Source organism: Scyliorhinus torazame, chromosome 15 (assembly GCF_047496885.1).
Source record: "Scyliorhinus torazame isolate Kashiwa2021f chromosome 15, sScyTor2.1, whole genome shotgun sequence".
Lineage (NCBI taxonomy): Eukaryota > Metazoa > Chordata > Chondrichthyes > Carcharhiniformes > Scyliorhinidae > Scyliorhinus > Scyliorhinus torazame.
In genome coordinates, this window is record NC_092721.1 from 184,838,376 (window position 1) to 184,865,052 (window position 26,677).

The 26,677-nt window shown below is 48.7% G+C and overlaps 1 protein-coding gene across 2 annotated transcripts in view; it reads right to left on the reverse strand.

Moving 5' to 3' along the window:
• The window catches only part of cyfip1 (cytoplasmic FMR1 interacting protein 1), a 275,966-nt gene that overhangs the window by 189,230 nt on the left and 60,059 nt on the right, over positions 1-26,677 (reverse strand). For both annotated transcript variants that reach the window (XM_072477252.1, XM_072477253.1), the window contains exons 2-6: positions 16,552-16,675; positions 15,203-15,292; positions 13,780-13,857; positions 12,998-13,099; positions 394-575 (exon numbers count right to left, since the gene is read on the reverse strand). In XM_072477252.1, the coding sequence (XP_072333353.1) occupies positions 394-575; positions 12,998-13,099; positions 13,780-13,857; positions 15,203-15,292; positions 16,552-16,668 (569 nt within the window). In that variant the 5' untranslated portion in view covers positions 16,669-16,675. The remainder of the gene's footprint in view (positions 1-393; positions 576-12,997; positions 13,100-13,779; positions 13,858-15,202; positions 15,293-16,551; positions 16,676-26,677) is intronic.

Sequence of the window (26,677 nt, forward strand, 5' to 3'; positions counted from 1 at the left end):
GCCTGAGCAGTCCCATTCAGGAAATTCTACCTGTAAGATGCCCCTATTCAATCAAGCCCTTTGCAAAATAAATAACTAGATTTAAACTCAATACCTTCTATCCCAATGTTGTCAGAAAGGTTCCAACTTCTGATTTACTCGAGTGGTTACTGCAGTTAATCAAAAATTGCTCCTCTTAAATATTACTCAGGAAATGCACCTGATAAATTTGCACAATCCATTCTCTTCCCATACTTTTTAAAATATGTACCAATATTACAACTTTTGAATTAACTTTGACATTGCATCTCAAAAGTATTCTGTTTTTAAAATAGATGAAATTATTAATACAAATTTCAGGCCTCAGGTACCAACATACAACTACTTCAGAAAAACTACAAAATGAAGACTCACCGTTTGTACGCAGAGTGATCATTTTTCACACTGCATTTCATGTTCTTCAACTCATCCAATACAGCAAACATGTTAATGAATTTTCCCAGTGTGAGAAGGTAAGCTTCTGAAACAAAGTCTCGCCTCCTCTCAGCATGACATAGTCTCTTCATCTCATTACAAAACCGATCAATTGCATCGCGCTGTTGAATATAGCCAAATAAGGTTAGGCGTGTAAATCAGGTTCATGTCCATATTTTAAATACATCTCCACCAATTGCAAAAAAGCAAAACAGAACTTAACGGCAGTTACATTTACACAACAATTTGCATTTATCCCTTGTGTCTAACATAACAAAATTTTAGAAAGCGCTTCACAGGGGCAGCGCCAATAAAAATTTGACATGCAAGTCACAACAGATATTAGGACAGAAAACAGTAAAGACAGGTAGGTATTAATGGACATCTTAAAGGAGAAAACGGAGAAGAGAGAAGTAGAAAGAGAGGGGAGGTATAATAAGGGAATTCAAGAGCCTAGGGCCCAGACAGCTGAAGATAAAACCATCAACGGTGCAATGGCTAAAATCCAGATACGCAAGATATCTGGAAATGTTGACGAGCTGGAGGAGATGAGAGAGATCAGGAAGAGCCAGGCCATGTAGAAATTTGAAAACAAGGATGAACATTGTGAAATTCTGTCATTGCTGGATCAGATAAGGTAGCTAATAAAGTACAAGGATCATGGGTGACTGGGATTTCTTGCAAGTTAGGATATCGACAATGTTTTGGATGAGGTAAAGTTGATGTAGGGTAAAAGATGTGAAGTCAGTCAACAGAGCATTGGAAACATTAAGTATAGAGGAAACAGCATCATCAATGCACGTTTCAGACGCAGAGTAACTGAAGCATAGAACATAGAATTTACAGTGCGGAAGGAGGCCATTCGGCCTATCGAGTTTGCACCGGCTCTTGGAAAGAGCACCCTACTTAGGCCCACGCTGCCACCCCTTAACCCAGTAACCACACCTAACATTTTTTGGACACCAAGGGCAATTTATCATGGCCAATCCACCTAACCTGCACATCTTTGGACTGTGGGAGGAAACCGGAGCACCCGGAGGAAACCCATGCAGACACGGGGAGAACGTGTAGACTTCGCACAGACAGTGACCCAAGCCGGGAATCGAACCTGGGACCCTGGAGCTATGAAGCAACTGTGTTAGCCTCTGTGCTACCATGCTGCCCGAAGCAGATCAAAGTCAGGCGAAATAACAGAAGTGGAGATAGGTGGTCTTGTTGATGGAGTGGATATGTGGTCGGAAGCACTTTGTGGGTCAAATATGAATGGTTTATCATCAGATAGTTACCAGAGAGGGGAATGGACAGTTTAGAGCAAATGTGTCAAGAGAATAATGGGACAGGGGTAGCAGTAGGCTTCTGTTGAAGCAGCCAAGCTAATGAAGGACAATATTTTAAGTGGGGGACGATGCTATATGGTGAAATCTGATACAAGATCTTAAATATAAGGAATATTACTGGCATACTTAAAGAATTACATTAAGAGTCACATGGGAAGGTTAGCAAAAGCGGCCATTTGAGAAGGCTTCTAAAGGTGAAGTTGGGGAGAACAAAAAAACTTTTATTTAATTTATTGTATTTTATTTAAAAACACACGGCTAGAATGTAGACAGAATTAGTTTAAATAATGTTCTCCAAAAGCCTACCTTTGCCTGATAAAGAAAGATAAATTTCAGGACCACATATATTATATTAAAGTAGGCATGTAAAAAATTCAAAGGCGAGGGATCCTGTGGCAAGTAACTTTACTTTTGACCCCCCCTCCATCCCCCACAAAAATAAAAAGCTCCAACAACACCCAAGAAGCTCAACAGCATCCAGGACAAAGCAGCCTGCTTCATTGCTACCCATTCCACAAACATTCAATCCCTCCACGACCAACGAACCCTGGTAGCCGTGTGAACAATCTACAAGATGCATTGCAGGAACTCACCAAGGTTCCTTAATAATAATAATCTTTATTGTCACAAGTAGGCTTACATTAACATTGCAATGAAGTTACTGTGAAAATCTCCTAATCGCCACACTCCGGGCCTGTTTGGGTACACAGAGGGAGAATTCTGAATGTCCAATCCACCTAACAAGCACGTCTTTCGGGATTTGTGGGAGAAAACCCACAGACACGGGGAGAAAGTGCAGACTCCGCACAGACAGTGACCCAAGCAGGAATTGAACCAGGGACCCTGGCGCTGTGAAGCAACTGTGCTAACCATTGTGCTGCCATGCCACCCAATAGGCAGCACCTTCTAAACCCACGACCATCTAGAAGGACAAGAGCAGCAAATACCTGGGAATACCATCAACTGGAGCTTCCCCTCCACCTCATCACCATAGTGACTTGGAAATATATCACCATACCTTCACTGTCGCTGGGTTAAAATCCTGGAATCCCTCCCTAACAGCATTGTGAGTGTACTTACCCCTCAGGGACAGGAGCAGTTCAAGAAATCAAAAAACAAAGAACAATGCAGCACAGGAACAGGTTCTACGGCCCTCCAAGCCTGCACCACCATAGTACCTGCCTAAACTAAAACCGGTTGCACTTACGGAGTCCGTATCCTTCCATTCCCACTCTATCATATATTTGTCTAGATGCCCCTTAAATGTAGTTATCGTACCTGCTCCCACCACCCTGGCAGCGAGTTCCATATATTTACCACCCTTTGCCTCGCAAAGAAGAAAAGTACAGCACAGGAACAGTCCCTTCGGCCCTCCAAGCCTGCGCTGACAATGCTGCCCGTCTAAACTAAAATCTTCTACACTTCCGGGGTCCATATCCCTCTATTCCCATCCTATTCATGTATTTGTCAAGATGTCCCTTAAACGTGACTATCGTCCCTGCTTCCACTACCTCCTCCGGCAGCGCGTTCTAGGCACCCACTACCCTCTGTGTAAAAAACCTTGCCTCGTACATCTCCTCTAAACCTATGCCCCCTAGTAATTGGCCCCTCTACCCTGGGAAAAAGTCTCTGACAATCCACTCTGTCCATGCCACTCATAATCTTATAGGCCTCTATCAGGTCACCTGTCAACTTCCGTCGTTCCAGAACAGGCCAAGTTTAACTAACCTCTCCTCAGAGCAGCTCAACACCACCTTCTGAAGGCCAACTAGAGATGGACAATAAATGCTATTCTAACCAGTGATGCCCACATCCCATAAATGAATAAAATGAAATTAAGCTAGGTGGGAAAATATAGAATTCAAAGCATTAAGATTGAAGAAGAAAATTCTTTGGATTACTGTCAGAAATCTTTCAAAACACATGATTTTCATCTCAACAGGGAGTTTAAAGGGAGAAGTTGTTGCAATGTAAAAAAAAACATCAACACTACTATGAGAGGATGCATCAAAGATCATTTATAGGATGGTTCAGGAAAAGCAACAATAGGATGAATCAGTATGGTGTGAAAAGATGTACGGTCTCCCATCTCTGTGTGCAAACAGTTTCAATGACTTGATGGTCATAAGGTATCAGAGTGCTGCATCCATCCAGCAGGAAGTTCGTAAAAAAAAAAATCTTAGCAAAGCAATAATGTACTTTTTTAAACTTAGAAAGAAACTGCTGCTGCCTTCGAGGCCCAATGGTCAGAGCATGTTTGGAGATGTCATCTTTATAGTTCCTCACTAAAATTTGTGCGTGAGTGGTTAGGTATTAGGCTGACGTGCATTGCTCAGTATGAATGCTTAAAGAAAATGTTTTGCCAGTAACAAATGAAGCGAACTGTCAAGCATAGTGCTGTCTCTAGCTTTATCAATCTGCTTGAAAAGGGGAAGGACAAGAGGGACTTATTATAAAGTTCCAATAAGTAGACACAAAGTTTTTGAAGGAATGTGGAAGAGAAGCAGTAAACAACAAATTGGGTGATGGGGAGCTAGGTTCGACACACGGCTGAAGGAAAAGGAAGATAAATGAACTAGAAACAGAATCGGCACATAGGATTAGGATGACTGCTTGAACACAAAACCAACCTGGAGTTGCGAAACCTGCTTTTGGTGTTGCGATTTTGGTCATTCGTGTATATTTAACGTGAAACAAAGTGCAAGTGACAACGTTTTTCTCAATTCAAAGTTTACGGATGGTGAATTTTAGAAGGCAGGCAGGACCATGCAGGAAAAGTCAGCTCTAGAGTCAATAAAGATCTTGGCAATGAATAATGTTGGAACAGAGGTGAAGTTTCTTGGTGGTTGAAAAGACTTGGGGTTCAAGGTTCCACTCTTAGTCAAACAGAACACAGAATATTAGCAGTTCAAAGAAGGTTAACTCCACAGATTCTTGGGTTGGTGGGGTTATATGAGGAAAGGTTGCATAGCCTGTGTCCATTGGAGTTTAGAAGAATGAGTTATTGAAACATAAAAGAGGTTAGGTGGATTGGCCATGCTAAATTGCTCCTTAGTGTCCAAAGGTTACGGTGGGGTTGCGGGATTACAGGGATAGGGTGAGCGGACTTCAGTAAGATACTCTTTCTGAGGGCCGAATGGTCTCCTTCTGCACCGTAGGGATTCTATGAACGGTGATCCTGCCGAAAGGTGAAGCAGGTTTGCGGGTCGCATAGCCTACTCCTGCTCCCAATTCCTATGTACATTTTCTGGATGCTACGTGCCATCTGTTTCAGCTATAAAAAGCAGCCAGGTTGGGAGATAGAGTGGATCTCAAGAGTTGGCATTTCTTGGCAAGGGAGGGAACAATGGCTTCAATCTTCCAAAAGCCCATATGTAGAATATTTGATTTCAACCATAATTTAAATGGGACTTCTGGTTGCGACGATGTGGAGCTAAGCCGCACATTTCGGCAGCTCCCGCTATCACGGAATTTTGGGCTCTCCAGAGGAGCCCCAACGGAAATTTTTTGATTGAATCCCGTGTGGGAAGGTGAAGTAAGGTCCCCCTTATGTTGTATGGCAGCGATTAGCGGTGGAGCGTCGGAGAAAAAGGCTTTGGAGCAGCGGCAAAATCGAGGGGAAAAAAACAAGATGGCGGAGGGCGGAGATCGAGCAGCATGGGGGCCGGACCAGTATGAATTCCTCAGGCTCTGTGTGGAGGAGCTTAAAAAGGAGGTGCTGGCGCCAATGCTGTTGGCGATCGAGGGGGTGAAGGAGACCCAGAAGGCCAAGGCAGTGGAGCTCCGTGAGTTGAGGGATAAAACTAATGAGAACGAGGATGAGATCTTGGGCCTGGCGGTAAAGATGGAGGCGCACGAGGCGGTGCACAGGAGGTGGGCCGAGAGACTAGAGGTCCTGGAGAACAGGTCGAGGAGGAAGAATCTCCGGATTCTGGGTCTCCCCGAAGGAGTGGAGGGAGCTGATGCCGGGGCGTACGTGAGCACGATGCTCCATTCGCTGATGGGTGCGGAGGTCTCTCCGAGCCCCCTGGAGCTGGAAGGTGCTCACCGGGTCCTGGCGAGGAGACCCAGGGCTGATGAGCCGCCAAGGGCGATAGTGGCGAGGTTCCATCGCTTCGCAGACAAAGAAAGTGTCCTGAGATGGGCCTAGAAGGTGCGGAGCAGTAGATGGGAGAATGCGGTGATCCGAGTCTACCAGGACTGGAGTGCGGAGGTGGCAAAGAGGAGAGCTGGCTTCAACCGGGCCAAGGCGGTGCTGCACAAAAAAAGAGTCAGGTTCGGAATGCTGCAGCCAGCGCGACTGTGGGTCACTTATCAGGACCGACACCACTATTTCGAAACGCCAGAAGAGGCTTGGACCTTTATCCAAACGGAAAAATTGGACTCGAACTGAGGGGCTGTGGTTGTGGGGGGGATGTTGACTGTATACGGGGTTGTAAATATGGGTAAAGAATGTTTCATGGGTGGGATGATGGAGGGGGATGTGGGAAGAGTTCTTGTTAAAAAAAAATTCTGTTGACGAGATAGTGGGAAATGTGGGCGTCGGTGCTGGAGGGAGGTGAGACTCGGGGATGGGGGGAACTGGGATAAGGCCTCAGCAGGAGCTGCGCCACAGGGGGCGCAGCTGGCTCAGGAAAGTGCGGGCTTTTTCCCGCGCTAGGGAGGGGGGGGATGGAGGAAGGTAAGGAGGAGAGACTCCCACACGGGGAGATCAACGGGAAGGCGGGGGAAGCCGGGGTCAGCAGAAGTCAGCTGACTCACGGAAGTACTGTGGGGGGAGCAAAAGAGCTAGATGCGGGTCTAGCAGGGAGGGGGGAGAGGGGGGGGACAATAGGGTTGCTGCTGCACTGGCTATGGGGGAAACTGAAAATGGAAGAGGTGGTCGGGGCGGGGGTTCCCCGTCGGGGGGACTGGAGGGTGCGGAAGCGCGGGCACGGGACTGGCCTAAGATAGGAGATGGCTAGTCAGCGGGGGGGGGGGGGGGGGGGGGGGGGGGGGGGGGGGGGGGGGGGTTGCCCCCCCAATCCGGTAGATCACGTGGAATGAGAGAGGCCTAAACGGGACGGTTAAGAGGGCCAGAGTGTTCGCGCACCTAAAGGGACTGAAGACAGACGTGGTCATGCTTCAGGAGACACATCTGAAGGTGGCAGATCAGGTCAGGTTAAGGAAGGGATGAGTAGGACAGGTGTTCCATTCAGGGCTGGATGCGAAGAATAGAGGGCTGGCAATACTGGTGGGGAAGCGGGTGTCGTTTGAGGCCAAGAACATAGTAGCGGACAAGGGAGGCCGATACGTGATGGTGAGCGGTAGGTTGCAGGGGACGGAGGTGGTATTGGTAAATGTATACGCCCCGAACTGGGACGATGCTGGATTCATGAAACGGATGTTGGGGCGTATTCCAGACTTGGAGGTAGGGAGCTTGATAATGGGTGGGGATTTCAACACGGTGTTGGACCCAGCATTAGATCGTTCCAGATCTAGGACGGGGAAGAGGCCGGCGGCGGCCAAGGTACTCATGGGGTTTATGCATCAGATGGGGGAGTAGATCCGTGGAGATTTGCCAGGCCTTTGGCCAGAGAATTTTATTTTTTCTCCCATGTACATAAGGCCTACTCCCGGATAGATTTTTTTTGTTTTGGGCAGGGCATTGATCCCGAAAGTGGAGGGAACGGAGTATTCGGTCATAGCCATTTCAGACCACGCCCCGCATTGGGTGGAGCTAGAGCTGGGGGAGGAGGGGGACCAACGTCTGTTGTGGCGGTTGGATGTGGGACTGCTGGCAGACGAGGAAGTGTGTGGGAGGGTGCGGGGGTGCATCAAAAGGTACTTGGAGGCCAACGACAACGGGGAGGTGCAGGTGGGAGTAGTATGGGAGGCGCTGAAGGCGGTGGTCAGGGGAGAGTTAATCTCCATCAGGGCTCATAGGGCGAAGAGAGAGGGCAGGGAAAGGGAGAGGTTAGTGGGGGAGATTTTAATGGTGGACAGGAGATATGCAGAGGCTCCTGATGAGGGACTACTCAGGGAGAGACAAAGTCTCCAGACGGAGTTCGACCTGTTGACCACAGGGAAGGCAGAGGCACAGTGGAGGAAGGCACAGGGGGCGATATATGAATATGGGGAGAAGGCGAGTCGGGTGCTGGCACATCAACTCCGTAAGAGGATGGCAGCGAGGGAAATAGGTGGAGTCAAGGATGGCAAGGGAACTACGGTGCGGAGTGCGGTGAAAGTGAATGAGGCATTTATGGCCTTTTACGAGGAGCTGTATAGGTCCCAGCCCCCAGGGGGAAAAGAGGGGATGCGGCGATTCTTGGACCAATTGAGGTTCCCAAGGGTGGAGGTGCAGGAGGTGGCTGGTCTGGGGGCGCCAATTGGGGTGGAGGAGCTGGTTAAAGGACTGGGGAGCATGCAGGCGCGGAAGGCCCCAGGGCCGGATGGGTTCCCGGTGGAGCTTTATAGGAAGTATGTAGACCTGTTAGCCCCGTTGCTGGTAAGGACCTTCAATGAAGCAAGGGAGGGGGGGACCCTGCCCCCGACAATGTCGGAGGCGACAATCTCTTTGATCTTGAAGCGGGATGAAGACCCACTGCAATGCGGGTCGTATAGACCGATCTCACTCCTCAACGTAGATGCTAAGTTGCTGGCAAAAATGTTGGCTACGAGGATTGAGGACTGTGTCTCAGGGGTGATTCACGAGGACTAGACGGGATTCGGAAAGGGTAGGCAGCTAAATACCAGGAGGCTCCTAAATGTGATAATGATGCCATCGGTGGAGGGAGAGGCAGAGATTGTGGCAGCCATGGACGCGGAGAAGGCCTTTGACCGAGTAGAGTGGGTGTATCTCTGGGAAGTATTGAGGAGGTTTGGGTTCGGGGGAGGGTTTATTAGTTGGGTTAAGCTCCTGTACAGAGCCCCGGTGGCGAGTGTGGTCACGAACCAGCGGAGGTCGGAGTATTTCCGGCTGTACCGAGGGACGAGGCAGGGGTGCTCCCTGTCCCCTCTGCTGTTTGCATTAGCAATTGAACCTTTGGCCATGGCGTTAAGGGAGTCGGGGAAATGGAAGGGGGTAGTCCGAGGGGGAGAGGAACATCGAGTGTCGCTGTACGCAGACGACTTGTTGCTGTATGTGGCGGATCCAGTGGAGGGGATGGTTGAGGTCATGCAGATCCTAAGGGAGTTTGGAGACTTCTCGGGCTATAAGCTCAATGTGGGAAAGAGTGAGCTCTTTGTGGTGCAGCCAGGGGATCAGGGAAGAGGGATAGAAGAACTACCGTTGAGGAGGGCGGAAAGGAGCTTTCGATACTTGGGGATTCAGGTAGCTAGGAGCTGGGGGGGACTGCAAAAACTTAATTTGACGGGGCTGGTGGAACAGATGGAGGAGGACTTTAAAAGGTGGGACATGTTGCCACTCTCGCTGGCGGGCACGGTACAGTCGATTAAAATGGTGGTTTTCCCGAGGTTTCTTTTTGTATTCCAATGCCTCCCAATTGTGATTACCAAGGCCTTCTTTAAGAGGGTAAGCAGGAGCATTATGGGATTTGTGTGGGCGAGCAAGACCCCGAGGGTAAGGAGGGGGTTCCTGGAGCGTAGCAGAGATAGAGGAGGGTTGGCGTTGCCGAATCTGGGTGGCTACTACTGGGCAGCCAACGTGGCGATGATCCGTAAGTGGGTGAGGGAGGGAGAAGGGGCGGCGTGGAAGAGGTTGGAGATGGCGTCCTGCAAAGGAACGAGCTGGGGGCGCTGGTGGGGGCGCTGGTGACGGCACCGCTGCCGCTCTCGCCGACAAGGTACACCACGAGCCCGGTGGTGGCGGCAACGTTAAAGATCTGGGGGCAGTGGAGACGACATAGGGGAGCGATGGGAGCCTCGGTGTGGTCCCCGATCAGGGATAACCATCGGTTTGTCCCAGGGAGGATGGACGGGGGGTTTCAGAGCTGGCACGGGCAGGGATTAGAAGAATGGGGGACCTGTTCATCGACGGGACGTTTGCGAGCTTAGGGGCGCTGGAGGAGAAATTTGGACTACCCCTGGGAAATGCTTTCAGGTATATGCAAGTGAGGGTGTTTGTGAGGCGGCAGGTGAGGGAATTCCCACTGCTCCCGGCACAGGGGATTCAAGACAGGGTGATTTTGGGCGTATGGGTCGGGGAGGGCAAGGTGTCGGCGATATACCAGGAGATGAAAGAAGAGGGGGAGGCTTTGGTAGAGGAGCTAAAAGGTAAACGTGAAGAGGAGCTAAAAGGTAAACGTGAAGAGGAGCTAGGGGAGGAGATTGAGGAGGGGCTGTGGGCTGATGCCCTAAGTAGAGTTAATTCCTCTTCCTCGTGTGCCAGGCTTAGCCTGCTACAGTTTAAGGTATTTCACAGAGTGCATATGACGGGGGCGAGGCTGAGTAGGTTCTTTGGGGTGGAGGACAGATGTGGGAGGTGCTCAGGAAGTCCGGCGAACCATGTCCATATGTTTTGGTCATGCCCGGCACTGGAGGGGAGTTGCAGGAACAGTATCTAAGGTGGTGAAAGTCCGGGTCAAGCCAAGCTGGGGGCTAGCACTATTTGGGGTAGTGGACGAGCCGGGAGTGCAGGAGGCAAAAGAGGCCGGCATTCTGGCCTTTGCGTCCCTAGTAACCCGGCGAAGGATCTTGTTCATGTGGAAAGAGGCGAAGCCCCCCAGCGTGGAGGCCTGGATAAATGATATGGCAGTGTTTATCAAGTTGGAGAGGATAAAGATTGCCTTGAGGGGGTCTGCGCAGTGGTTCTACAGGCGGTGGCAACCGTTCCTAGACTATCTCGTGGAGCGTTAGAGGAAGGTCGGAAAGCAGCAGCAGCAACCCGGAGGGGGGGGGGGCCTTTCTGGGGGGCATTTGAGCAAGAAAATACATGAATGATCCGGGAAACAGATATGTACGGGAGGAATCCAGTGTACAAAGCTCTGTATCATATTGACTTGCCATGTTCATGTCTTGCTATGCGAGCTTTCTTTCTTTTGTGTTACGGGGGGGGGGGGGGGGGGGGGGGGGGGGGGGGTTGTTTTGTACGGTTGAAAATTTTGTTAAAAGTTCTTAATAAACATATTTTTTTTAAAAACATAATTTAAATGTCAGGTATACAGTCTGACAATACGGAGATGACCATGAGAAAAGGGAACGCGTAGACCAGCAATGTGATGTGGAAGCTCAACCAATTCAATCAAGACCATTATTTTAATACTATTAAATACCATTTATTTTTTTGAATTTAGAGTACCCAATTATTTTTTTTCCCAATTAAGGGGCAATTTAGTGTGGCCAATTCACCTAACCTGCACATCTTTGGGTAGTGGGGGTGAAACCCATGCAGACACGGGGAGAATGTGCCAACTCCACACGGACAGTGACTCAGGGCCGGGATTCGAACCCGGGTCCTCAGCACCGCAGTCCCAGTGCTAACCACTGCGCCACTTGCCACCCCTTAAATACCATTCATAATAATATAATAATCTTTATTGTCTCAAGCGGGCTTACATTAACACTGCAATAAAGTTGCTGTGAAAAGCCCAGAGTCACCACTTTCTAACGCCTGTTCGGGTACACAGTGGGAGAATCAGAATGTCCAATTCACCTAACAGCACATCTTTGGACTGTGGGAGGAAACCGGAGCACCCGGAAGAAACCCACGCAGACATGGGGATAACGTGCAGACTCCGCACAGATAGTGACCCAAGCCGGAATCGAACCTGGGACCCTTGCGCTGTGAAGCAACTGTGAAGCTAACCACTGCTACCATGCTGATGTGGAACACTTGACACTAGTTTCCTCTTGTGGATGAGTCCAGAACTAGGGGGCTACAGTTCTAAAATTAGATGTTGTCCTTTTAGGACAGAGATTAGGAGAATTTATTTTTCTGAATAGTGTTGTGCGACTTTGGAACTCTGCCTTGAAAGGCCGAAGAGGCCGGGTCATTGAATATTTTTGAGGCAGAGGTAGATAGATATTTGTTAGGTAAGGAAATCAAATGATATTGGGGATAGAAGAGAATTTGGAATTCGAAACAACAGATCAGTCATACCATTATTGAATGGCAGGCTAGGCTCAAGGGGCCGTATGGCCGACCTCTTGTATTCAGGAACCCAATGAAAATTGGCCAACTTTGCAAATGATATCAAACAGTAGTGGAATTGAAGAAAGCAGCTTGGAAACTGCAGAATGAGGCAACAAAATTTGCAAGTGGGCAGAATAGATGGAAGTTTAATGGAGACAAATGTAAAATCCTGTACTGTGAAAGGAAAATGGCAACATAAACACTCCACGATGTTGTTCAGATAGGTAAAGTTGAAAAAATCCCAAGAGTCTTAATCCAACCAACAATGAGCAAACAGTCAACAAAGTTAATAGAAAGACTGAGGGCAGCACCGTAGTATTGTGGATAGCACAATTGCTTCACAGCTCCAGGGTCCCAGGTTCGATACCGGCTTGGGTCACTGTCTGTGCAGAGTCTGCACATCCTTCCCGTGTGTGCGTGGGTTTCCTCCGGGTGCTCCGGTTTCCTCCCACAGTCCAAAGATGTGCAGGTTAGGTGGATTGGCCATGATAAATTGCCCTTCGTGTCCAAAATTGCCCTTAGTGTTGGGTGGGGTTACTGGGTTATGGGGATAGGGTGGAGGTGTTGACCATGGGTAGGGTGCTCTTTCCAAGAGCCGGTGCAGACTCGATGGGCCGAATGGCCTCCTTCTGCACTGTAAATTCTATGGATGCTTATCAAACAGCCAAAACACTAGAATGAAAGGTCGTGATCAAACAATACAGTTTTTTGGTCAAACTACACCTGCATCCAGTTCTGGAATCATTTAGCCCTGGAGGCAAAGCAAAGAGCCACAAGGTTAATAATCTCCAGTCTTAGAGGTATGAGTTACAAAGAAACGCTGGAGATAATCATGGTTCTTCAAGTCTTGAAGGAAGCTGCGATTTTAGTTAAATATAAATCAACAGTATGGAAAATGCAAAAACAATTTGTTTCAACTGGTGAAAGCAAGACGCGTCACAGGCTGATGCCAATAAAAGACAAATTTAGTACGGATATCCTCTCATAAGATGAATCAATAGATTCCCATGGAGAGTAGTGTAGGCAATTGAAGTAATTTAATTAATTATAAGCTGCACTGGGAAAACATTAGTTATTCTAGACAGATGTGGGCTAAATAGGTTTTCCTCCGCATAATTATATTTTGATTGCTTACCTGGAAATACATGAAATTCATAAGTTTAGTGACCTCTGGCTCAAGGACTTCCACTGTCTTTTCATAAATTTCTACCCTGTTAGGCTGTTCATTGCATTTAACCTGTGGAAAAACAACCGTGGATCTAATTTGTTACATACTAACATTCCAGAGTGCTGTAAATGTCCTTGCAGGCCATTTGAAAAGCCCAAGCCATTTCAGAAGGGGAAAGTGAAACAAAAATCTTGATAACAGAATAACAGCAAGTTCTGGTTTTGATTTTGTTGATAGTTACTTGAAGCAGACACAGGGATGAATTATTTCTCAGGTCAAAATCTTCAGTGTGAATCCAATATTTGAACTTAAAAGTATTAAACCGTCAGATGAAGAAAAAGTAAACTGGAAAAATGTGATCACCAGGCCAAGGACGTCACTTTCAACAATAAAAAAATCAAAAATGTTCCTTTGATAATATTGCAAATGCTGCTGAATTTAGAACTTATTCCTATCTGCCGACCAAAAAGGCCTGCAACACTTGCTGCTCTACATTAAGATACAATGACCGAGTTCCTGCTTGTAAAAGGAACCCAAACTTGATAAGAGGAAGTTGCTAGAGGTTTGACTGAAAATTTACTCATTTATAAAGCTTTCTTTTACAATGAAGTTGACAAATTAAATGTTCACAATATCAATTACTGCCCCAATACATTTTTGTTTTTAAAACAGCAGAGAACGGGCCATATTCCAAAAATCTTTTAAAGAATATATTTTAAAGGTGTTCCACCAAATCAGTGTTGCAATACCTGAGGAATAGCTCTTGAACAACTTCTCCAAGTGTACAGCATAACAGCATATTCCTGCCCCTCCTCCAGCATTTCATTCTGAAAGCAAAACAAAAATGGAAAGTCAGTGTTGTACAATGACACTCTAAACCATAATCTGAGCAAAGTGTAAGCTGTGCTTATTTAGTACACTACTGGCTCTCAAAGCAGATTATTAACCAGCATGTTAAACGAGGAACAAAATACTGCAGATTGGAAATAAAAACATAAGTGCTGTAAAAAAAACAGCAGGTCCGGCAGTATCTGTGCAGAGAGAAACTGAGTTTAAGATTGTGTGTGCAATGCAACACTTCTTCTGAAGAATTGTAGTGGAATCAAAACGTTAAATATGTTTCCTTTTCTACAGATGGTGCAAGACCTTCTGAGATTTTGCAGTACTTTCTGATTGTGTTAAAAGAAATACTGATTTAGAAACAATTACGTCACAACACGAGTTATTCTTAAAAATTTCACTAGTGAAATCAGTATTTGTTTGCTGTGCCCTTAAAACAAAGTAGCTTAAAAACTAGTCTTAATGGTATTTCATATCCTCACCAATTCCCAAAGCACTTCACAGCCTATGAATTAATTTTGAAGCACTGCCACAGAAAACTGGCAATGGCATACACAGATTACACAAGCATGGTGTGCGATAAATGTTAGCCAGGCCAGCAGGGGAACTGCCTGCTTTTCAAATAGCAACAAGAGCTAAGCAGGCACATTCATCTGAAATGATAGCTTCTCCGGTAATGCAGAATTCAACTGAAACATCAACTTAGACTGAACAAAGTCAGATCCGAATATGACCACTGAGCTAAGCTGCCAGATTTGCAAACCCAAAGTACTGTTCAAATTAATATGAGGAGGAAATCAAGAGGGAATTTGATGAGAGGATTTAACATTTCTGAAGTGGTAGAAAGGATAGATGGAATCAAACTGCTTCCACCAGTTGAATAGTGAAGGATAAGACGACTTAATGTGCTAGATTTTTAAAAAAATATATCTACAGTTGGGTTGTACGGTTACCCAAGTTGGTCACGGAAGAAAATGCCATATCATGTTGCAGGAAACGTTATTTGGGTGGTGAAAGAGAAAGGAATTTAGGATTCAGACAAGCACATGGGATTAGCACTACTGCTTATAGGGAGGTTAGCAACGAGAAGACTGGTTGGACCGAGCGGTGTTTGCGTTCTACAGAAATCGTATCTTATGATCTGATCTCCGGTCAGATTTTCTTAGAAATAAGAATTGCCCTGCTGAAGTTTGGGAACTTGCCACAAAACACAGGAAATACACAGGAAGAGACGCATGCAATGTCAAACTGGTGCTGCCACAAATTAAGTCTCAGACCCAAAGGGATGAACGGCTGCACAGAAGAAATTAATTTTGCTGAGATCTACATTACCATGCTAGAATGAACTGTTGCTTGTTCAATGTATCTTGCAATTCCTGTAACAAATGCATTTCTATCTTCAAAGTTGGTGTTAAAATTTGGCTAGAGAGAAAAAAAAACACTGGTTAGTCTGTCAATCCAAGTAGTACATGAAGGTAACACAGGAAAAACTTGCAAGTCGATTGCTGAAGAAATTACGGTTTCATTCCCCAAGGTGTTTATATTAATTACACAGTTGACACTAAATAAAGCCTGCCCACAGTAATGGTAGGCAGTGGTGTAGTGGTAATGGCACTGGACTAGTAACCCAGAGGTCAACTCCTAACTGCTCTCAGGGATAGGACAATTAGGGAAGGGCAACAATCTTTTTATTCATTCAGTGGATGTGGGTGACCGGCTGGGCCAGCATTTATTGCCCATCCCTAATTACACTTGAACTGAGTGGCTTGCTGAGCTATTTCAGAGGGCATTTAAGAGTCAACCACATTGCTGTTGGGTTGGAGTCACATATAGGCCAGGTAAGGGTAGTAGATTTACTTCCCTAAAGGACATTAGTGAACCAGGTGGATTTTTGCAGCAAGCGACAATGGTTTCATGATCATTTGACTTTTAATTTCAGATTTTTACGGAATTCAAATTTCACCATCTGCCATGGTGGGATTCAGAACATTACTCTGGGTCTTTGGATTACCAGTCCAATGACAACACCACTATGCCACCACCTCCCATATTGATAGCGATGCCCAAATCCCATGAAAGAATAAAAATAGAGATGGGACACCTTTGCAAAATTTGGGAAATAGCGCAGAACAACGTTCAAGAGTATTTGTGCATTTTAGATATACAAACACCAGAATCTCAAGCTTCTACTTTGAGAAATATTGTGGGGTTTCCTTTTCCCAATCTATTCTGAAACTACCATTTCTTACTGCAATAGTTTGTTGAACATCTGCAGCCCTGTAGTACCACATCCAAGGGCCTTTCTTCAGGTATGAACAGAGGCTGTGCCAGCAGATTATTCAACTGTAAAAGGCATCATAAATGAGCCCAATCATCAGGGAAGAATTCTTCTGGTCACTAAGAATCTAATTCAATAAATGCGTTCAAAAAAAACAACCTTTTTTATCATATCATTTTGCAACCAGAGAAAAATGTTGCATGTCCAGGCCGTGCACGCACATACTTTCTGGCATGGGTCACTTGAATGACAGGCGTGCCGATTGTAATTTCTTCCCCTCACTAACTCATAGCATGAGATCAACTGCATCATTCTGAACTGTTGTTTTGCCATGCCAGAGATCAGTTAATTTAGCACGATTGTGAATTAAGCAAGAATTTTAATTTTTTCGAAATCTTCTTACTTGGTATAACAGTGATGAAGGAGGTGGTTCGATACAAGGCTGTTGGTCAGGCAATGGTAGATCTTCCAAAAGGTCAACATTGGACAGGGCATCCTCCAAGGTTACTTGTGCATTCATGGTCCCTCTGAATGGAAAATTAAATGGAAGATTAAACTGTACAGTCATTTAATTCATATCACTTACCTTACAATGCCAGCGATATTAAAATGCAATTCTATTCAAAACATGGTCATAAAAAGGAACCCATAGCTTTCTGGTGGCTGGAGAAAAGACTTAAAGCGGAATTATTTTCTCATTCGAGAATAATAAACTAGGAATCCATCTTAAATTCAAGACAGAATGAAGCCTATCTAATGGTTCAAGCATATGAATGTACACGCAGCTTCCATCCCACTGCTACATAATTTAACCTTTCTTCGTCTGTGAGCATTACTGGAAGAGTGAACTCACTCGCTGAGCTGATTAAATGGATTCAATTCACTGCGAGCCTTACTAGAAGAAACACTATAATGAGGCAAATTGCAAGTTAAAATGATCAGTTCTGCAGCACCATTTCCTGCAGGAAGTTATTTACCAAAATAAAACTACAAGGAAGGCTATATATATATATATATATATACACACACACAAGAATATTTTCTGCTTGGCATTTTATATAAAAATATACATTTTAATTGTAGAATATGTTTTTGCCATCTGTTTCATTACACGCAAAGTAAACGTTAGTCCAATTCCATTATCATACTTAAAATTTATTACTATTGTAATACCTTTATTTTTAGGCAAAGTGATGAGTCAGACCCATAGTAGGAGATGACTGATGAACCGGGAGTCTTAAGGAACCGATTAAGAAACCTACATATTTTAATGCAAATGAAGAACTCTATTGGACAGTTCAGCTAGGATAATGTGTGCCTGGTAAGGCAATCCAGTAAGTTAGTACAAGACAGCAAGTAATTCAATTGAGTGGTTCTGGTGCTACCTTGCAAATCACAAGAGCAAAACTTGAAGTGTTTATGAATGTCAGTAGAATCAATAAATTTAGCAGCTGCCTTAAATTAACCAACAGATATGTACTGCCTTCGAGTGTGGTGGAGGCAGATTCAATAGTAGCTTTAAAAAGGCAAGTACGTGGAGAGAATAAATTTGCAGGGTCGCAGAGTGGGACGAGCCAACCTATTGTCATGGAGTAGCACAGGCAACAGGCCAAATGGCCTCCTTCTTTGCTCGAAGCATTCTACCGGGTAGGCGGGAATGCGGAGTTGAGGTTACAATCAGATCAGCCATGATCTTACTAAATGGTTGAGTGTGCTCGAGGGGCCAAGTGGCTTATTCCTGCTCCTAATTTGAATGTGATGCCATGTCCCTTCACTAAACATGATTTACCTGCAGAGACACAAAGGGGTCACCAAGTGCTTCTGACCGTCAGGATTCTCCGTTTTGTCGGCAGCCCAGGGGGGCTGCCCACACCAGCTGGCGAAACGGAGAATCCCGACTGCATGCTGAACCAGAAATCTGGTGCGGCGGGATGGAGAATCCCGCCCCATGTCTTCACACAAGTTGAATATTTACAACCTCATACGATAGGGAAGGCGGTGGCACTGTCACTGGACTGACCAGACACCCAGAGCAAGGTCTGGGGACATAGAACATACTGTGCAGAAGGAGGCCATTCACCCATCGAGTCTGCACCGACCCACTTAAGACCTCACCTCCACTCTATCCCCGTCACCAAATAACCCCTCCTAACCTTTTTTTTTGGTCACTAAGGGCAATTTATCATGGCCAATCCACCTGACCTGCACATCTTTGGACTGTGGGAGGAAACCGGAGCACCTGGACGAAACCTACGCAGACACGGGGAGAACGTGCAGACTCCGCATAGACAGTGACCCAGAGGTGAATCAAACCTGGGACCCTGGCGCTGTGAAGCCACAGTGCTATCCACAGCTACTGTGCTGCCTGGCTCAAATCTCACCACAGCAGATGATGAAATTTGAATTCAATAAAAATCTGGAATTAAAAGTCTAACGATGACCTCAAAACCATTGTCGATTATTGTAAACGCCCAGGTTCACTAATGGTTTATATGTGACTCCAGATCCACTGGAGAGCAGTTAGGGACAGGCAATAAATGCTGGCCAAGCCAGTAATGCTCAGGTCCCATGCGGGAGCCTGGACCACAGTGCCAACTGGGGGCCACCGTGTAGCCCGTTGGACGGGGTACACACCATGCTAACATGTCAGCCTTTCGCCCTCTGCAGACAATGGATATTGGAATTCAACTAGCGAAGGTCGCCTTCTTCATAGTCGCCACAGCCCAGGGCTTTTACGAGCTGGAGCTGCTCGAGGAGGAAGAAGCTGTAGCAGCAGAATGTGCCCCAAAGGAACAAGAGGCAACCGCTGAGGATGGAGAGCAGGCTTCCCAACAGACCGAAGAAGAAGAGGAGGCACAGCATGAAGCCTTGCATGTACCGGCACGCCTGTGATTCAAGGACCTGCCGCAGCAGGCATGTCGGCGAAGACACCAGCTGAGCTTGGGGAAAGTGCGACATATCTGCCACGTCATGGCGCACCTGGCACCGCGGAGGAATGGGGGAGGCATCCACTCCGGTGGCCATCAAGGTGGACAGTTGTCCTGAACATCAATGCCACGGCGTCCTTCCAGGCGCCGAGTGGGGAACCATCCGGAATCTCTCAGAGCTCGGTGCACAGGTGCATCCACATCGTCATATTTATGTGGACAGAGCCCACAAGGATACCCGGGCAACAGGGCTGGTAGTGACCACCAGCTGCGCATCGTGAACGTCTGCGCCCAATACCCGGGCAGTGTGCATGACACCTTCAACCTGGCACACTCGACAACTCTTGGCCTCTTCGAGGCGCACCACCAGCTGGGGGAATGGCTCCTTGGCAACAAGCATTACCCACTGCGGTCGTGGCTGATGACGCTATCCACAGGCCACAGACTGACGTGGTGACTCGCTACAACGACGCCCATGCAACGACCAGGGGAGTGATCGAGCAGTGCTTCGGCAGAATGGACCCCTCGGGAGGAGCCCTCTAGTATAGCGCTGGGAGGGTCACCCACATCGTGATGGCGTCCTCCGCAACATCGCACAGCAGAGGGGTGATGTGGAGGAGGATGAACGCGAGGTGGTGATATTCCGGTACCTCCCCTGCAGGAGTCGCCGGCACGGGCCTCATCACCTCCTCCAGCCTCGGGGTGCCTGAGTGGAATTAACCTCGGAGGCTCCCCCGTCTGGGACTGCCAGTCCTGGAGACCCGCTGCAGTCTCGACCAGGATCTCATGCTCACGACCATGGAACAAAGAATGGACCACCTCCATCTTGGACTGTGCCACATCATGCTGTGACTGTGCCACCACCTTTTGGGTGTGCCCAACATCAGCCAGTTACTGAGCCATCTCCCTCTGAGTGGGCAGCCCTGTCCTGGGCCTTGGCCACCGCCTGCACAGTGTTCCCCAAGCGCTGAACATGTTGATCCATGGTCAAAACCTCCACCCCCAAGGCCTCCACCGCGGAAGCCACCTGTGCAGTGTTGGTTTGGTCGGCACCACCTCCTGCTCCTGCGCACAGTTGGACGTCGCCTACTGCACCTGCAGGTGCTGGATGCTCACTGACAACCCCACATGTAGTCCCTGGCTTTGCGACTGCATCTCCACAATCGATGAGACCGCCTTAAAGCCATCTGGACAGCAGCTAGGCCCTGGGGTCGGGCTGCCCTCCAACCCGAGTTCCTACCTCCACCTGCTGAACCGGTGCATGTGTGTGGTGGAGCAGGGATATGGGGGTGGTGTGAGCGGGGTAACCGTGAGGATTCTTTTGCAGCGAATCCGGATGAAATGATCAGTCGAACACCTCGTTACTTTAACATATGTTTATTTCTCGGCCGGGGCTAAGACCACTGTATCTCTTGAGAGTTACAACAGCAGGCCAAAGCCAATACATCTAACAGCAGTTCTTATACAGTTTTTGGCTCATTTCTGAGGGCAGCTCCCTCGCATTCCATCTGTGCCTTTTAGCTAATTTATGATTATTTTCAAGCCTAGCGCAACCCTTCCCAAGGCCGTCGGCAATTTGTCTGGTACTAAAACAACCTTGTTATCAGAAGCCTTTGAAAGCCTGTCTTGACATTTTTTAGCTTGCTATCAGAAGCCTGTGAAAGCCTGTCTTGACATTTCTTCACACAAAGCTTTACCTAACATTTTGTTTTTCCCATAAAGTTCCAATCCATCTTGAGCCAAACTCTCAACCGCAACTCAGCAGGATCTCACTTCATCGAACTCCACCCCAGCAACTGCCCTTTCTTTAGGCCCGCTGGCCATGTCCAATGACCTCTGTTCTGCTGCAGTGAGGGGGCTGCAGGTTCAGCGGTCCTCCTTCAGTCTTTTCCTTGCTGTCTCCAGTTCCACCTTGCTGCCATCTTGTTGGCTGGGATGGTGTATGTGGGGAGTGAAATGTGTACATACGGCTGCATCCTGTCAGCCTCCTGAATGCCAAACCCGGACACAGCAAAGCCTGCACAGTTTCTCATTTAAATTGATTGTGTTCAACGTGATACCAATGGTAACCCCTTAATAGTCATCAAATCGGTCCAGGTGTGGCGCCATTTTTGCTGTTGTAGAACTCCGCGAATCCTGCTTTGTCGTGACACTTCGGCTCAAAAACTGAGAATCCGGTCGCCAGCCTCTGAATTTTCTCAAGACAAGTCTGAATCAGACTGCCTTAATAACTGTCCATCTTCCAATCGAGCAGAAACTTACAGCCAAGTTCCGCACACATGAGTAAGGCCTCAACCGGGACCTTAAATTCATGTTGGATTGGATTTGTTTATTGTCACGTGTACCAAAGTGTGGTAGTCTGTGTAGAGGTATTGCGGTACAGAGTAATGCTGGAACACCATTGGTAGATATTGTATGTTTCCCATTGGTCAAGCTGTATAGTAGCTCCGCCCTGCAAGGCGGGGTATAAGAGCCCGTGCCGCCCTAGCAGCCTTCTTTCTGTACCTGAGCTGCTGGGGGAAACATCTAGCTTATTAAAGTTGGACTACAACCTCGCTTTAGTAGTCATTGATCGTGCATCAATTTATTAAGCTAGATTTAAAAGGATGGAGCTCCGAATCAAGCCGGAGTGTCTGCAACTCAGCTCCCACGCGGCAAACTCAGCAGCAACCTTCAAGCACTGGCTGGCGTGTTTTAACGGATATCTCGGAACAGCCGAAAACACACCCACGGGAGAACAGAAATTGCAAGTCCTGCATTCGAGGGTGAGCCCAGAAATTTACACCCTCATCAAGGACGCGGACGACTTCGATGCAGCAACTAAGCTGCTAAAATGACATTATATTCGCCCAGTAAACCAGGTCTACGCCCGACATCTGCTAGTGACGAGGCGACAAATCCCTGGGGAAATCGCTGGAAGAATTCTACCGTGCGCACCTGGTATTGGGGAGAAACTGCAGCTGCCCGCAAGTTTCAGCGAGCGGCCACACAGAACTTTTGATCCGAGATGCTTTTGTTGCAGTTATGCTGTCCTCCCAAATCCGCCAGCGATTGCTGGAGAAAGACACCCTAGGCCTCAAGGAGGCACAGACCCTTGCCGGCTCCCTGGATGTGGCCTCCCGAAACGCCCGCGCTTACGTCCCCGACCGCGCGGCAACGCCCTGGGCAGCGTGGAACCCTCCCGCAGCCGACCCCGAGACATTGCCCATCCCCCCACATGCTTGTGCTGCAAGACTGCCTGGCAACCCTGGGGGGCCCCGCTGCTATTTTTGCGGGCAGGCCAAGCACCCCCAGCAGCGCTGTCCGGCCCGCGCATCCACCTACAAGGGATGCGGTAAAAAAGGGCCACTTCGTGGTGGTATGCCAGGCCCGGGCAGTCGCTGCGGTCTCCGGTGGCGAATGCGGACCGCCACCACAATCCTCTCCACGGCCCCCGTGCGGCCAGCAGGCGCCGCCATCTTTCTCCTACAGAGCCACGTGCGGCCTCCGGGTGCCGCCATCTTGTCCCGCGGACGCCACGGGTGATGGATGGGCGTCGCCATTTTGTGCACCCCCAGCCATGTGCGACCAATGGGCGCCGCCATCTTGGATGGACTCCCAGCACCCCAGCTCGGCTGACCACACATCGCCCGAAGAGAAAACTCAACTGCTGCCGCAATTAGCCTCGGTGACCCTGGACCAGTCCTGACCTCGAACACTCTCAACTGCTACAACAACGGTACTAATCAACGGGCACGAGAAGTCCTGCTTAATTGACTCTGGGAGCACGGAGAGCTTCATACACCCTGACACGGTAAGGCGCTGTTCTCTCCCCGTCCACTACGTTAATCAAAAAATCAGTAGAGATAAAGGGGTTGTGTGTAGCAAACCTCACGGTCCAGGGAAGGGAGTTTAAAAATTACCGGCTCTACATCCTTCCCCACCTCTGCACGGCCACACTCCTAGGGTTAGACTTCCACTGCAACTTCCAAAGTCTAACTTTCAAATTCGGTGGCCCTATACCCCCTCTCATTGTCTGCAGCCTCGCGACCCTCAAGGTCGATCCGCCTTCCCTGTTTGCGAACCTCACCCCAGATTGCAAACCCGTCGCCACCAGGAGCAGACGATACAGTGCCCTGGATCGGATCGTTATTAGATCAGAGGTCCAACGGCTACTGAGGGAAGGCGTCATTGAAGCTAGCAACAGTCCCTGGAAAGCTCAAGTAGTGGTGGAAAAGACCGGGGAGAAGCATAGGGTGGTCATCGACAACAGTCAGATCATGAACAGGTTTACGCAGCTGGACGCATACCCTCTTCCCCGCATATCCGACCTGGTAAACAGGATCGCGCATTACAGGGTCTTCTCCACGGTGGATCTTAAGTCCGCCTACCACCAGCTCCCCATCCGCACTAGTGACCGCAAGTACACTGCTTTCGAGGCAGATGGGCGGCTCTACCACTTCTTAAGGGTTCCCTTCGGTGTCACTAACGGGGTCTCGGTCTTCCAGCACGAGATGGACCGAATGGTTGACCGGTACGGTTTACAGGCAACATTCCCGTATCTCGATAACGTCACCATCTGCAGCCACGACCAGCCGGACCACGACACCAACCTCCGAAAATTCCTCCAGACCGCAAAGATCCTTAACCTTACGTATAACAAGGATAAATGAGTGTTTAGCACCGACTGCCTAGCCATCCTCGGCTACGTAGTGCGAAATGGAGTTATCGGCCCCGACCCTGAACGCATGCGCCCCCTTATGGAGTTCCCCCTCCCTCACTGCTCCAAGGCCCTGAAGCGCTGCCTAGGCTTTTTTCTTACTATGCCCAGTGGGTCCCCAACTATGCGGACAAGGCCCATCCCCTGATCCAATCCACAGTTTTTCCCCTGTCGATAGAGGCCCGCCAGGCCTTCAGCCGCATCAAAGCAGACATTGCAAAGACCACGATGCACGCCATCGACGAGTCCCTTCCCTTCCAGGTCGAGAGCGACCCGTCCGACGTAGCTCTGGCGGCCACCCTCAACCAAGCGGGCAGACCCGTGGCCTTCTTCTCACGTACCCTCCATGCTTCCGAAATCCGCCACTCCTCAGTCGAAAAGGAGGCCCAGGCCATAGTAGAAGCTGTGTGACATTGGAGGCATTACCTGCCCGGCAGGAGATTCACTTTCCTCACTGACCAACGGTCGGTCGCCTTCATGTTCGATAATGCACAGCGGGGCAAGATAAAAAACGATAAGATCTTGCGGTGGAGGAAAATGAAATGAAAATGAAAATGGCTTATTGTCACAAGTAGGCTTCAAATGAAGTTACTGTGAAAAGCCCCTTGTCGTCACATTCCGGCGCCTGTTCGGGGAGGCTGTTACAGGAATTGAACCGTGCTGCTGGCCTGCCTTGGTCTGCTTTCAAAGCCAACGATTTAGCCCTGTGCTAAACAGCCCCCGACTCTCCTTGAACTCTCCACCTATAACTACAAGATCTTGTATCGTCCCGGGAAGTTAAACGAGCCTCCTGATGCCCTGTCCCGCGGCACATGTGCCAACGCACAAGTGGACCGCCTCTGAGCCCTCCACGAGTACCTCTGCCACCCGGGGGTCACTCGCTTCTTCCACTTTATCAAGGCCTGCAACCTGCCCTACTCCATCGAGGAGGTCAGGACAGCCACCAGGAATTGCCAAATCTGCGCAGAGTGCAAATCGCACTTCAGCAGGCCAGAGAAAGCGCACCAGAAAAAGGCTTCCCGTCCCTTTGAACGCCTCAGTATAGACTTCAAAGGCCCCCTCCCCTCCACCGACCGCAACACGTACTTCCTGAACGCGACTGATGAGTACTCCCGGTTCCCATTCGCCATCCCCTGCCCCGACATGACCGCAACCACCACCATCAAGGCCCTCCATAGCATCTTTACGCTGTTCGGGTTCCCCGCTTACATACATAGTACAAAGTCTTACAACACCAGGTTAAAGTCCAACAGGTTTGTTTCGATGTCACTAGCTTTCGGAGCGCTGCTCCTTCCTCAGGTGAATGAAGAGAATTCCAGAAACACATATATAGACAAATTCAAAGATGCCAAACAATGCTTGGAATGCGACCATTAGGTGATTAAATCTTTACAGATCCAAAGATGGGGTAACCCCAGTTTAAAGAGGTGTGAATTGTGTCAAGCCAGGACAGTTGGTACGATTTCGCAGGCCAGATGGTGGGAGATGAATGTAATGCGACATGAATCCCAGGTCCCGGTTGAGGCCGCACTCATGTGTGCGGAACTTGGCTATAAGTTTCTGCTCGGCGATTCTGCATTGTCGCGCGTCCTGAAGGCCGCCTTGGAGAACGTTTACCCGGACATCAGAGGCTGAATGCCCTTGACTGCTGAAGTGTTCCCCGACTGGAAGGGAACATTCCTGCCTGGTGATTGTTGCGCGATGTCCGTTCATTCGTTGTCGCAGCGAATGAACGGACATCATGCAACAATCACCAGGCAGGAATGTTCCCTTCCAGTCGGGGAACACTTCAGCAGTCAAGGGCATTCAGCCTCTGATGTCCGGGTAAGCGTTCTCCAAGGCGGCATTCAGGACGCGCGACAACGCAGAATCGCCGAGCAGAAACTTATAGCCAAGTTCCGCACACGAGTGCGGCCTCAACCGGGACCTGGGATTCATGTCGCATTACATTCATCCTCCACCATCTGGCCTGCGAAATCCTACCAACTGTCCTGGCTTGATACAATTCACACCTCTTTAACCTGGGGATACCCCATCTCTGGATCTGTAAAGATTTAATCACCCGCCAATGGTCGCATTCCAAGCATTGTTTGGCATCTTTGAATTTGTCTATATGTGTGTTTCTGGAACATACCTCTTCATTCACCCGAGGAAGGAGCAGCGCTCCGAAAGCTAGTGACATCGAAACAAACCTGTTGGACTTTAACCTGGTGTTGTAAGACTTCGTACTGTGCTTACCCCAGTCCAACGCCGGCATCTCCACATCATACATACATAGTGATAGGGGGTCCTCCTATATGAGCGACGAACTGCGTCAATTCCTGCTCAGCAAGGGCATTGCCTCGAGCAGGACGACCAGTTACAATTCCCGGGGTAACGGACAGGTAGAGAGGGAGAACGGAACAGTCTGGAAGACCGTCCTACTGGCCCTACGGTCCAGGAATCTCCCAGTCTTCCGCTGGCAGGAAGTCCTCCCGGATGCCCTCCACTCCATCTGGTCACTGCTTTGTACCATGACCAACCAAACACCTCACGAACATCTCCTTGTCTTCCCAGGAAGTCCTCCTCTGGGACCTCGCTCCCGACCTGGCTGGCAGCTCCCTAACCCATCCTTGCTCCAAAAACACGTGCGGGCGCACAAGTCGGACCCGTTGGTCGAGAGGGACCATCTTCTCCACGCTAACCCCCAGTACACCTACGTGGCGTACCCCAACTGCCGACAAGATACGGTCTCCCTACGAGACCTGGTGCCCGCCGGATTCCCATGCACACTCCAGCCACCAGTCTCACCCTCCCTCCCACTGGTGCACTTTACAGCCGCCCCCTTCCCAGGAGGATCGGTTCTTCCACCGGCCCCGTCTAGACCCCCCCCCACCGACACACCCCGCAGACATTCCCTTCCC